This window comes from Pongo abelii, chromosome 19 (genome assembly GCF_028885655.2).
Source record: "Pongo abelii isolate AG06213 chromosome 19, NHGRI_mPonAbe1-v2.0_pri, whole genome shotgun sequence".
Classification (NCBI taxonomy): Eukaryota; Metazoa; Chordata; class Mammalia; order Primates; family Hominidae; genus Pongo; species Pongo abelii.
Window position 1 is genome coordinate 11,722,852 of NC_072004.2, and position 13,826 is coordinate 11,736,677.

Consider the following 13,826-nt stretch of genomic DNA (forward strand, 5'->3'; position numbering starts at 1 on the left):
CTGTTCTGGAGGTATAGTCTGGGGGATGGCTATGAGGAGTTAAACCAAGACAGGGACCACTGTTGCGATGAGGATGGCCACATGGATATCCCTCACGTCAGCTGGTTTTTCTAAGCATTTTTCTTTAGGCTATGTACTTCACAGACTTTATTTCATTTACTTAGAACAAGCTCAGCAGGTAACTATGGCATCCTCACCATCACACAATACCTGAAAGCACAGGCTCCAGGATCCATTTGCCTGGATTCAAATCCTGATGCCCCAATTAGTAGCTGTGTGGCTTCGGACAAATGTTTCCATCTCACCATGCTTCTGTTTTATCAGAGATGGGGATGATGTAATTGAAGTGCCCCCCTCCAAGCATGGTGAAGCTCAAATGAGTTAATACATGAGAAGTGGTCAGAACTGTGTCCGGCCAGTGGTCAGCCCTAATACACTTTAGCCATTACTACAGAGAGAACCCACATTCAGGGAGTTAAACACCTGTTTGCTGTTCCCTCCCATGCTCTTATCCACAGTGTCATAAATGTGGATGTGGGCAGCCAGATTCATTTTTTTGTTTTGTTTTGAGACGTAGCCTCGCTCTGTCAACCAGGCTGGAGTGCAGTAGCATGATCTCGGCTCACTGCAACCTCCACCTCCCTGATTCAAACAATTCTCCTGCCTCAGCCTCCCGAGTAACTGGGATTACAGATGCACACCACCACACCCGGCTAATTTTTGTATTTTTAGTAGAGACGGGGTTTCACCATGTTGGCCAGGCTAGTCTTGAACTCTTGACCTCGAGTGATCTGCCCGCCTTGGCCTCCCAAAGCGCTGGGATTATAGGCATGAGACACTGTGCCTAGCAGTGGCCAGATTTCTTTTAGACATGCAACCAGGGCCTGTCAGTAAAGGGTCTGGGGTGTGGTCATCATGCCTGTCTTTCAGTGAAAGCGTCCACAGGACAGTTCTTCGTGCTGTGTGTGACTACGGGGTTCCAGCTTTAGTTATCATCCCTCCACTAAAAGGCAATTGAGGAGTTTCTCGCTGATTGATTGGTTCACCAGGTAAAAAGCATTCAGGATGCGATCAGAGATAAGAAGCAGTGGTTCAGCTTCCTTGGAGAGGAGATCAGCCTGAATCCTTCTGTCGGTATCTTCATCACCATGAACCCGGGCTATGCTGGCCGCACAGAGCTACCGGAGAACCTCAAGGCTCTCTTCAGGTGAGTGTCAGTTCTGCCCCATGCAAAAGCCCCAAAAGAGAAGTTTCTTTCATTTTTCCACTTAAAATGTGTGACATATATTTTAAAGAAAATTTGGAACATTTGGAAAAGTAGATTTTTAACAACCGTCTTTAATGTCTTTAATGCAGTAAAATTGCTTTTTGCTTAATTGTGTTCTGTTCTTCTCTGTATATACATTTTAAATCCATACGTTGGTAGCCTACATTTGCGGTCTACATAGTTTTGTGTTGTTTTGTTTTTTTATTTCATAATCTGTCATAATCATATCCTAAATATTTTCTTCTATTAGATATTCTTGATAAAACTCATTTCATGGCTGCATACTTTTTTATCAAGTGCATGGTTTACAATGTAATTAACTACTCCCCTATGGTTAAATATTACGACTTTCTAACATTTAAAATAAATTTATGCATAATGCTGTAATGTACATCTTTGTGTATAAATCTTTTTTTCTGTATGTATGATTATTTTCCTTGGCTTGCTTCCCAGAAGTGGAATTACTGTGTTAATGGGTAGAAACATTTTTAAGGCTCTTGATATACATTGCCAAATTGCTTTCTAAAAAGAGTAGTTCCAAATTACACTCCTCGTAGCGACACATGAGAGCACCTCTTTTATTTCACCCTTGCTACCGGTGGACATTGCCATAATTTAAAATCTTCTTTATTTTGATAAGAAAACACAAATATATTTCGTCGAAGGAGCTGGAGGCTGCATTCTTTTTCCAGAAAAGAAAAGTTGGCCCAACAAAGAGAAAACTGAAGAATGCTTCATGGCTTCTGATTTTCTGGTTACTGAACTTTTACCTAAGTGAGATAGACTGGGGGGTGCTATGACAAAATTGTTTTGTCTCATTTTTGGACTGAGAAACACAGTGCTGTCTGTCCGGAGAGGCTGTCAACACTTTACTGGATTTCCAGAGGCGTAGGAGATCACTGGGCAGCTCCCTGAGTGCTTCACTCTCTCAGTCGTGGCAAATTCCTGTGTCGCTGGAGTGACGGGGGCTTCTGCTTCTTCAGCCAGGTCCCTGTGTTAAGCAAGAGCTGCTGGAATGCCAACAAGCTGTCTAAATGGGTGCTACAGAATGCTGCATTGTTGGCCATTTGTTTCTAGAAAGTAATTATTAAATAAGCCTTGTGTTACAAATGATTATAGAAGTAGGTGATCACCCAGATAAGAATTCTTTCTTACCTTTTTTTCTTGCTGAATTTTTTTGCTGACTGGAATTGTCTTTGCCAGTTCAGGGTGCCATAATAAAAATACTGCAGACTGGGCAGCCTAAACAGCAGACATTTATTTCTCACAGTTCTAGAGACTGAAAGTTCAAAAGCAGGGTGCCAGCACGGTCAGGCTCTGGTGAGGGCTCTCCTCCAGGTTACAGGCGGCCACCTTCTTGCTGTATCCTCACGTGGAGGAAAGAGGACGAGCTAGCTCTCTGGGTAGCACTCCACCCTCATGACCTAATGACCTTCCAAAGGCCCATCTCCAAATACCATCACATTGCATTTTGGGGGCACACAACATTTAGTCCATAACACATACCCATAGAAGGAAATTTGGAAATAAACAAATTTTTCAGAATAGTAAGTACAAACATCTACTTTTACATTTAATTCTCTCAAAGGCCCTATGAGGTGGATAGTACTAGTTTCTCCAGTGTTTAGTGAAGAAACAGATGCATTCAGCAAATTGCTCAGGGTAGTAACCCTAGTTACTAGGGTTAGCTAGTGAATCAACTAGTAAGCAGCAGAATGCTAGAGTTTGAACCCAGAGCCCCTGCTCCTCCCCGCCCCCAGTCCTGTCATCCAGGAACAATCAGTGTAACCATTTGGCATTTTTTTTTTCCAATACTGCATCAGTAGCGCATTTCTTTTTCAAAATTGGGATCAGACTCTATATAGTTTAGTATCCTACTTTCATTAACTAATGTTTCTTTGTGTCATTGTATAATTTTCCTTTCACACCACTATTTTTCATGGCTGCATAGTGTTCTGTTGTACAAATGTATATTTACCCTTATGTTCAGGTTGCAAAATAATTTTGAGAATTTTAGCATTTGGTTGCTCCTTTGAATTTGAATACAATGTAAAATATTTCAAGAAAAAAATGTGCTCGAATGAAATGTTTTTGAAAATTTCGTATCAGTATAGGGAAAATGCAATTAAAGAAATGTAAACCTATTACATACCCAACAAATTAATAAAATGTAAGTAATTTTAAAATCAAATGTTTTTAGTGCCAGAGGAAAAAAATACAACAAAGCCTTCTATAAATCCCTTTCTATATTATTGTATATGCCATTCTGTATCAAGATAGGGTTAATAAGTATTAGGTTGGTGCAAACAGAATTGCAGTTTTGCCATTGAAAGTAATGGCAAAACCCGCAATTACTTTTGCACCAACTTAATACATACTTTAGACCTTATCATTAGAAATTTACATTTATATTCAAACAAGTACAGGATACACCCTAGGTGTCTAGGCTTAGAGGAGACACACATTTGGAGAATGAAGAATAGGGGAACTCTTAGTTTCTTGAAAGTAATGGCAAAAACCACAATTACTTTTGGACCCACTTAATACATACTTTAGGCCTCATGATGAGAAATTTACATTTGTGTTCAAATAAGTACAGGATAAGACCTGGGTGTTTAGGATTAGAGGAGACACACATTTTGAGGATGAAGAATAGGGGAACTCTCAGTTTCTTGTAGATACCCAGAGAAACTCAATTCCTTATTCTAAACCTCGAATCTATTCTAGACAGTTTGCTTTACTAATCCATGCCTTGCGTAAGACACACTGAACTCAAGTCACAAGACTTGAGTGGTAGCTCCAAGTCTGCCCCTGCCTGCTAACATTATCCAGCCCCTTAAGAAGGTGACTTCGTTTCCTTTATCCTTAGCTGACTCATCTCTAAGTTGAAAGTCTTCTTGCTAACTGCAGCAGCACATAGAATAAATTGAAAGTCTTAGATGAAATAATGGCTCAGGTCTTTCCATGAGTTTTTGCACTCACAGATGCCTCCATGTGTGATCTCGGCCAGTGCCTATTTTCTGGCAGTCTCCTCTTCAACACTGTACTTGGGAAACTGACTGGGCCTTCTGTCTTTCTATACTCAGGCCTTGTGCAATGGTGGTTCCAGACTTTGAATTGATTTGTGAAATCATGCTGGTGGCAGAAGGATTCATTGAAGCCCGGTCGTTAGCCAGAAAGTTCATCACTCTTTACCAGTTGTGCAAAGAGCTTCTCTCCAAACAGGTAGGATCTCTAGGGAGGCTGCACAACCAAGCACCGTGCAACAGCCCCAGCTCTGGAAACGTTCTGGGCCAGTAAAAACCCCTGGAGGAAATGGTCAGTACCTGAAGGGACATAGATGAGGAGGGTTAGGGAAGCAGGTTAGGTGTTAACCAGCTTTGAGCTTCTCATAGTTGCTTGGCGTTACCTGTAGCTTCCGCCTAAGGCAGGAGGAAATTCACAGAAAAATTGCACCTTAGCAAAACATTACCTGCAAGGTTTCTGCCTTGAACGGAGAATTTCTTTTTGTCAAGGATAGATGACCAAGCTTCCCTGGGCTGTCCCCAATGAGCTTTGGGATTATCTTGTTTTGATCACCTTGACTGCCATAACACAGGCTCTCTCAGCCATGTGGAGTCTGTCCAAGGTGCAGAAAATCCTGTTTTCCTCATACTTCTTTTCTCATTGTATCCCCTCTCTAGGTTCTTTCCCAACGTTGACTTCCACTTTTACGGCTTTATCCCAAACCTCTCTTCTGAGCTCTAAACCTGTACATTCAATGGTCTGTACCACAGCTCCCCCGAGTGTTTAAAAAGCTCCTCCAGCTCAGCATGTCTAAAGCTGATCTCTGTCAGCTCTAAGCCCAAGCTTCCTTCTCCTGTGTTCCCAGCCTCAGTATGCTGACCCCTCATTCACTCATTTGCTAACTCTAGGACCCTGGGAGTTACCCTGGACCATTTCCTCTTCCTTGGCCCTATATATAATTGTAAATGAACCCTTAATGATTCTATGTTCTGGATATTTCTCAAATAAGTCTCATTTCCTTTCCCTATTCATTGCTACCACTTGAGTTCCAAGCACCCATATCTTTTGCTTAAACTATTGCAGCTGCCTTTCTACTAGTTTTTCCACCTCTTTTCTAATTCCTCAGATCTGTTCTTTAGCCACTTGCTAGAGTGATTATTTAAAAACGCTCCTCACTGGTCCTAAGATAGAGACCAATGTCCTTATCACTCTCTGCTAAATACTGCAGGGTGTTCTGTCTCCTCCTACCTCAACAGCAGCAGCTCACAGCTCTCTCCCTGTCGTGTGATGCTCCATCTCCATTGATCTTTTCTGAGTTCCTTGAAATTGATTGTCTTCTCACCTGAGCCTGTGGACATCCTGTTCTCACTTGCCTTGACTGCACTTCTTTTTCATCTGTGCCTGACTGAATTCCACTCCTTCAAGGTCTTCTTTAATGCCATTTCCTTAGGGAAGTCTGATCCATATCCTGGGTACAGCCGCTGTGTTCTTTGTCATCATTGCACAGCACATTTTTCCTTGGCTGCATTTTTTTTTTTTTTTTTTTTTGAGATGGAGTCTCCCTCTGTCGCCCAGGGTGGAGTGCAGTGGCGTGATCTCGGCTTGCTGCAACCTCCGCCTCCCGGGTTGAAGCAATCCTCCTGCCTCAGCCTCCTGAGTAGCTGGGATTACAGGCACCCACCACCAAGCCCAGCTAATTTTTGTATTTTCAGTAGGGATGAGGTTTCACCATATTGGCCAGGCTGGTCTCGAACTCCTGACCTTGTGATCCACCCGCCTCGGCCTCCCAAAGTGCTGGGATTACAGGTGTGAGTCACCACGCCTGGCCTCCTTGGTAGCATTTGTCATGGATCTAATTAAATGGCAGTCTGCTACAAATCAAGTAGAGGAGCTGGGGCTTGAACAGAAGTCTGTCTGAGTTCAGACTCCATGCTCTGTTCTGCCCACTACAGCTCCTTCCCACATCATGCTGCCACCTGAAGCCTGGTATCAGCAGTGTGGTCCACTCTCCCACAGACCCTACTGGCAGCACTGTGACCAGGGGGTTCATCTTTGACAGAACCCACTTTAAGGAGCTATTCTTTAAACCTCTTTTCCCATAGAATGTGAAGGCCTCCAAGATGGCACATGTAAGCTCAGCATCTACCATCTCTAAGAGTTAACATGGCTCCCTCCTTGACAGCCCTTCCAATTCTACCTGCTGAGTGTGCAAAGAGTAGCCAGATAGGTTTGAAAATGGTTCTGTTTGATATCTTTGACCCCCCACATCATTTGTATGTTCTGTGTCTGCCCTGCTATCATCACAACTGGGAAAGTAGCTAGTGTTAGACCAGGAACTAGAATTCTGGGATCATGATTTTCTAAGTCATCCCTTCCCACATCTCTGTCCAGGCTTCAGAGGTGACCTAATGCTCATAGGATATCTATGATTCTGCAGACACTCACCCCAGCACATGGTGTTCTGTCTCTCTGTCACTTTGATCTAACACTGCCCACAGGATCACTATGACTGGGGCCTACGGGCCATCAAGTCCGTGCTGGTGGTGGCAGGATCCCTGAAGAGAGGAGACCCTGACCGGCCTGAGGACCAGGTCCTGATGCGCTCCTTGCGGGATTTCAACATCCCCAAGATTGTGACTGATGACATGCCCATCTTCATGGGCCTGATCGGGGACCTCTTTCCTGCCCTGGATGTTCCCCGGAGGAGAGACCCCAACTTTGAAGCTTTGGTTAGGAAGGCGATAGTGGATCTGAAGCTCCAGGCTGAGGACAACTTTGTGCTCAAGGTACATATGGTTTTTCCTCCCAGGATTTCTCTATCTCTTACTTATTGTCCAGGATAATGGGTTATCCTTCATCCATAATCCAAAGGGTTGTTTTAGATGTATAAATATGTATCTAGTTAGTAATAATTCATTTCAACCACTCTTCACTGGGGACCCACAATGTGGAATGCATGGTAGGGAATACCAGGGAAAGTTGGAGGATCCTTACTTTACAGCTCTTCCATTCCGTTTGGTGTACCTCGGCCTGAATGCCAACTATCTGCTCACTCACCCATAAATGAAAGGACAAAAACAGAGGCCAAGATCTGGCCACATCTACAGAACCTCCACTCAATCCTACTATCCTGGATACAGACCAGCAAAAGAGAACACCCAGGACCAGCAGAGGAGAATACCCCTCCCAGCCTCCTAGAAAACACAGCACAGCTCCTTATTTAACCTTGAGGCTTACCAGATATTGAAGAAACTCAAAAACACGCAAGATAAAGACAGATGGACAGACACAGACACACACACACACAACAAAAACACAATACACACACACACAAAAATAACAGAGTATTTTTAAAGTTCTAATTAGCGTCTTTGAAGGAAATTTTAAAAAATGATATCCATCGAACAAGAATTAGATGCCATTGTACAAAGAAAGCACTATTGGAGAATTATAAAGACCTCTTTTAAATGTAAAATTGTATCATCTATGGCATTCAAAATTCAGTGAGCGGATGGGAAGGTAAAGTCAAAGGCAACATCCCAGGATAAAGTTATAAGCAGTATTATGTATTATGTGTGTGTGTGTATGGTAAAATATTCACACATGCACACACACAGACAGAAAGTGTGAGAGGCGAGATGATGTGTAGAGGATCAATTTAGGCTACCCATCATGTTACCAGTAAGAATTCTAGAAAAAGAACAGAAAGATAACTAGAGCTAGAAAGACATGCATCCACATTGGAAAGACAGTACTAAACAGAATGACTTTAAATGAATCTGTGCAGTGACACATCATAATGCAATTTCAGAGGTCAAGCGTCAAGAGAAAAGAATAAGTCTCCTAGTTGAGTGAGGAGGTAGTACTAGTGTATTAATACCTGAGACTGGGTAGTTAGGAAAGAAGTTTAATTGACTCACAGTTCTGCATGGCTGGGGAGGCCTCAGGAAACTTACAATCGTGGCAGAAGGTGAAGGAGAAGCAAGTCCTTCCTCACAAGGCAGCAGGAAAGAGAGAGAAAGAGTGGAGGGGAAATAAAAAGCTGCAGACACCCCTTGTCTTCCTTGCACAGTGCATTTTTCCTTTGTAGCATTTTTCACAGATCTAATTAAATAATAATCTGCTACAAATCAAGTGCAAGAGCAGGGGCTTGAAATTCAGTGTAAGTTCAGACTCCATGCTCTGTTCTGCATGCTACACCTCCTCCCTGCACCATGCTGGTTATAAAACCATCAGATCTCGTGAGAACTCACTCCCTATCACAAGAACAGCATGGGGGAAACCACTCCCATGATCCAACCACCTCCCACCAGATCCCTCCCTCGACACATGCGGATTCGAGATGAGATTTGGGTGGGGACACAAAGCCAAACCATATCAACAAGTGATCCAGGAAAGGAATGAAATTTAAGAGGAACTCAGAATCTCTTGTCAGCTAAATTGGATACTTGAGAACAAGAAAAGCAGTCCTTCAAAGTTTTTAAGGGAAACGATTTCAAGACTAGAGTTCTATACAACCGAATTATCATCCATGATATTCTCAGACTCATAAATGTTACTTCTTATGCACTCTTTTTGAGTAAGTTACTTGAGGACGTACTACAGCAAAACAAGAATGAAAAACAAGAAAAATATTGTGAGATTCAAAAAAAATCAAGAATCAAGAAAAAAAATCCTGAAATGACAGCTGTTAGCAGGCCTAGAAAGCAATCAATTCAAATTAGAGCTGGAAGTCAGTAGTCTCCCAGAAAAGAGAACCGTAAGAAAAGTGAACTTATTCAAAGCAAGAATAGAGTAATAAGCTGAAAGTTCTTATGTGTTTTATTGAACTTCTAAGTTATGGGGACTGTGATGGTTCATTTTATGTGTAAATTCGTCTGGGCCACAGAGTGCCCAGATGTTTGGTCAAACATCATTTTGGGTGTGTCTGTAAGGGTGGTATAAAGTTCTAGTTAGACAAGATGAATAACTTCTGGAGATCCATTGTACAGCATGATGACTATAATTAAAAAGATTATCACATACCTGAAAATTGCAATGAGAGTAGACCTTAATGTTCTTAGCACAAGAAAGTGATACGTATGTGAGGTGATACATATGTTAATTACTTTGATTTAATCATGCCACAATGTATACATATATCAAAACATCATATTATACACCATAAATATATACAATTGTTATTTGTCAATTATACCTTAATAAAGCTAGGGGAAGAAGAGGAATACAATGTTTATACAGTCTACAACATGACTGAAAACATCATTCTAAGTCAAAAAAGAACCAGTCACAAAATACCACATATTGTATGATTCTATTTATGTAAAATGTACAGAATAGACAAGTCTTTAGAGGCAGAAAGTAGACCAGGGGTTGCATAGGACGGAGGTAGGGTAGGAGTGGGGATTGACTGCCAATGGGTAAGGGGGTTTTCTGTTGGGTTTTCTATGTTCTAAGATTGGATAGTAGTGATGGTTCTACAATTGTGTGAAGATACTAAAAGTCATTCAGTTTTACGCTTTAAAGGGTGAATTTTATGGTACATGAAGTATGTCTCACTAAAGTTGTTGAAGTGAAAAAAGAAAAGATGATGGATCTAGAAAGCGATTTTAAATCTTCCTAGTATTATGGCATCTCTGTTAAATCCCTTGTTTACGCAAACAAACAAAAGTCTAGGAATAGAATACAATCTCCATTCTGCAGCCAGAGCACCATCTACTCCTCCCTCTCCTCTCCCTCTTCCTCCTCCTTCCTCCCCCTCCTCTTTCTTTCCTTCCTTCCTTCCTTTCTTCCTTTCTTTTCCTTCCCTTTCTTTCTTTCTTTCTTTCATGCAATGACTCCGGGTCAATTTCTTGCTTAAAACCTCCAAATGCTTCTTATTATACTTAGGATGAAATTCCAGCTACCAATTTCTGCATCTCTCTCTGGCCCCTGCTTGCCTCTTTTGTCTCATCTTGTGCCACTCTCCCATTTTTGCCCCTGGTCTTTCAAAAGCCCTCTAAGCTTGATGCTGAACTTAAGGCTTTTGCAGTCACTGTTGCTGTACCTGGGATGGTTTTCCCTGCTGGCCTTCACATGGCTGGCTCTCTTTCATTCATATCTAAGTTTAAGCCTCCTTGGAGATTCTTCCCAATTCTCTCCTCATTCCTATCTGAGATGATCCCACATTAAGTCATTGAAGGAAGAGACTCTCTTCTAGGTGCTTTTGAGCCCTGAATCACAGGAACAGCAATGCCCTGGAACAGAGTAAAAAAGACACTGATGCTGTGGACAACAAGACACAAAGTAATATCTCAGTAAATGATCCTGCCGCAACTGACACTGATCGTCTTGCCCCCAAACAGCCGTTTAATCTACTATCTTCACACTGAGCTTAGCCCTCTGCTCTCCTCCTAAATTCCCTGGTTGTAGAATTCTAGAATTCTAACACCTGTATCATTTAAATTTCAAAAATATAGGAGTTCTGGCCAGGTGCAGTGGCTCACGCCTGTAATCCCAGTGCTTTGGGAGGCCAAGGTATGTGGATCACCTGAGGTCAGGAGTTTGAAACCAGCCCAGCCAACATGGCAAAATCCCATCTTTACTAAAAACACAAAAATTAGCTGGGCGCAGTGGTAGGCACCTGTAATCCCAGCTTACCTGGGAGGCTGAGGCAGGAGAATCTCTTGAACCTAGGAGGCGGAGGTTGCAGTGAGCCGAGATTGCGCCACTGCACTCCAGCCTGGGTGACAGAGTGAGACTCCATCTCAAAAAAAAAAAATTATATATATATACACACACATATATAAATATTTTATATATATATATTTTATATATATATATACACACACATATATATATTTTATATATATATATATACACACACATATATATATATTTAGAGAGGCAGAAGGTCCTTATAATTTTTTCAAAGTATAGAAAAAATAAAATATATAGGAAAAAACTTATTCTTTCACTGCCCTGTCAATATTTTGGTGCATTTTCTCTTCGTTCACTTTTCCTCTGCTAAGGATCTTACAGTGAAAAATCTGAAGAAATCTGAACTACAATAAAGTTCAAATTTTTTCTCGTGATATGCAAGACCTTTCATGATCAGGCCCATCCAGCCTTTCCAGTCATCCTTCACATTTTCAACAAGTTGTTCATCATTTGGCACGTGCCAGCTTCTATATTACACTTTGGAAGGAGAGAGAAAAAAGCTCAGTCCTGCCTAACTTCAAGGAGCAGATAATAGAATATGGAGACCAAAAAAAAGTAACCCCTGCAGTGTGTTAGATACTAGGATGTAGGCTAGTATGGGACATCTATACTAGGTAAGGGTCAGACTGAAGGCTTCCTGAGGAATGTGCAAAGGTTTAGACAGAAGACTGTAGGAGAAGTCACTTTTGTTTTTTCTTTGTTTGTTTTTGAGATTGAGTCTCGCTGTTGTCGCCCAGGCTGGAGTGCAATGGCAGTATCTCGGCTCACTGCAACCTCTGCCTTCTGGGTTCAAGCAATTCTCCTGCCTCAGCCTCCTGAGTAACTGGGATTACAGTTGCCCGCCATCATGCCCAGCTAATTTTTTTTGTATTTTTAGTATTTTTGTATTTTTTTTAACCATGTTGGCCAGGCTGGTCTCAAACTCCTGACCTCAGGTGATCCACCTGCCTCGGCCTCCCAAAGTGCTGGGTTTACAGGCGTGAGCCACTGCATCCAGTTGAAAGTGACTTCTGAACAGAAGGAACAGATGCAGGACAGAGCACCACTTAAGAGCTCCAAGTAGTTCTCTGGCTAGACTGTGTGTGTTGCAGGATAAGAAATAAGACTGGAGTCTGATTTGGGCCAGACTGCCAAAGGACCTTATAAAGGATTTGTATTTCATCACCAAAGCCGTGGAGGACAATGAAGGGGACAGAGTGAAGGCAGTAGCTGGTCCGATTTTTATTCCAGTAAACGTGCTCCTGCAACAGTGTGGAAAGCTATGCCTGGAGGCAAACCAGCCCAAGAGTGATGAGACCTTCAGTGCCACCGTGGTCCCCACAGGACTTCTGACTCCAGCCTCACCAAACCATCTGGCCAACCAACCACATCATACTCCGTCACACTGCAAGCCTTTGTTCGTGCTGCTGCCTCTGCCTGGAATTTCCTTCCTGTTCATCTTCTGGGCAAACTCTTACTCATCGCTAGAGCCCTTGTTCAAATGTCCCCTCCTTTATGAAGCCTTTCTTATTCCCTTTATGTGTACAAAATCAATTTTTCCCTCCTCTCTGTTTCCACAGCACCTTATAAATACCTCTAAGATGGTACTTATCCTCTTACCTTAGAATAATTTGTCCACGTGACTTTCTTCTCCATCATACTATAAGATTACGGAAGGCAGGAGGATGGCATCTGAATCCCCCTCACCTGGCACACTCTGTAGCACTTGGTTGGTGACTAATAATTATATAACTGAATGATGAATACAGGAACAAATGAATCATGTTGCCCCTATGTTTCAGACCTCCTGACATTGGGGTGGATAACTCTTCCTCTGTTGACTTCAGGTCTCACTTCAGACACCAGCTGGGGTCACAGAGGAGCAGTTGGGATGCAGGTGAGTCACAGGCTGGTCCCTCTGGCTGAATTTCCTGCCTCCCCAGGTGGTCCAGCTGGAGGAGCTCCTGGCTGTGCGGCACTCTGTATTTGTGGTGGGTGGCACTGGTACCGGCAAGTCACAGGTGCTGAGGTCCCTGCACAAGACCTATCAGATCATGAAACGGCGCCCCGTCTGGACTGACCTCAATCCCAAAGCAGTCACAAATGATGAGCTCTTTGGCATCATCAATCCAGCCACGCGAGAATGGAAAGATGGTAAGAGTGGGATTCTCCCAGGAGAAAGTCTCTGCTAGCCTCAGAGTCCCTGTGGTGGGCTTGGATGCAGTTGGGTGAATTGCAGAAGCGAACATTGGACTGATCTGTTTGGGACTGCAGAAGGAGATAAAAAAGCCAGTAGAAAGGGAGAAACCAGTTTTGGCTTGCAGAGGAACTTCAGTTTTTCAGACGTTCTCCCTCCTTGGGGACCTCTTCCAGCTGCCTTTTAGAGAGTGCATTTAAAGAGGATAAAGCAGGCTGGGCGCGGTGGCTCACGCCTGTAATCCCAACACTTTGGGAAGCAGAGGTGGGTGGATCACGAGGTCAGGAGTTCCAGACCAGCCTGGCCAATATGGTGAAACCCTGTCTCTACTAAAAATACAAAAAAAAAAAAAAGAAAGAAAGAAAATAAGCTGGGCATGGTGGTGCACATCTGTAGTCCCAGCTGCTCAGGAGACTAAGGCAGAAGAATCACTTGAACCCGGGAAGTAGAGGTTGCAGTGAGCCGGGATCATGCCACTGCACTCCAGCCTGGGTGACAAAGAAAGACTCCATCTCAAATAAATAAATAAATAAATAAGATAAAGCAACACAGGCATTCAGCTGTAGTTCACTGACTCTGGAGTACGAGCCGTGGTGTAGAGTGTTAATGCTGCCTGGCAGTAGACTTCAAGTATGTGCTGGGTAGGGAAGCCCACGCCTCATTCCCAAAGAAGTGGTG

General features: G+C 42.8%; 1 protein-coding gene across 2 annotated transcripts in view; it reads left to right on the plus strand.

Annotated features, from left to right (window-relative positions):
- Positions 1-13,826, plus strand: part of DNAH9 (dynein axonemal heavy chain 9) — a 382,482-nt gene that overhangs the window by 146,184 nt on the left and 222,472 nt on the right. For both annotated transcript variants that reach the window (XM_024235511.3, XM_054535462.2), the window contains 4 exons: positions 1,050-1,207; positions 4,354-4,492; positions 6,772-7,059; positions 12,895-13,105. In XM_024235511.3, coding sequence (XP_024091279.3) covers positions 1,050-1,207; positions 4,354-4,492; positions 6,772-7,059; positions 12,895-13,105 — 796 coding nt within the window. The remainder of the gene's footprint in view (positions 1-1,049; positions 1,208-4,353; positions 4,493-6,771; positions 7,060-12,894; positions 13,106-13,826) is intronic.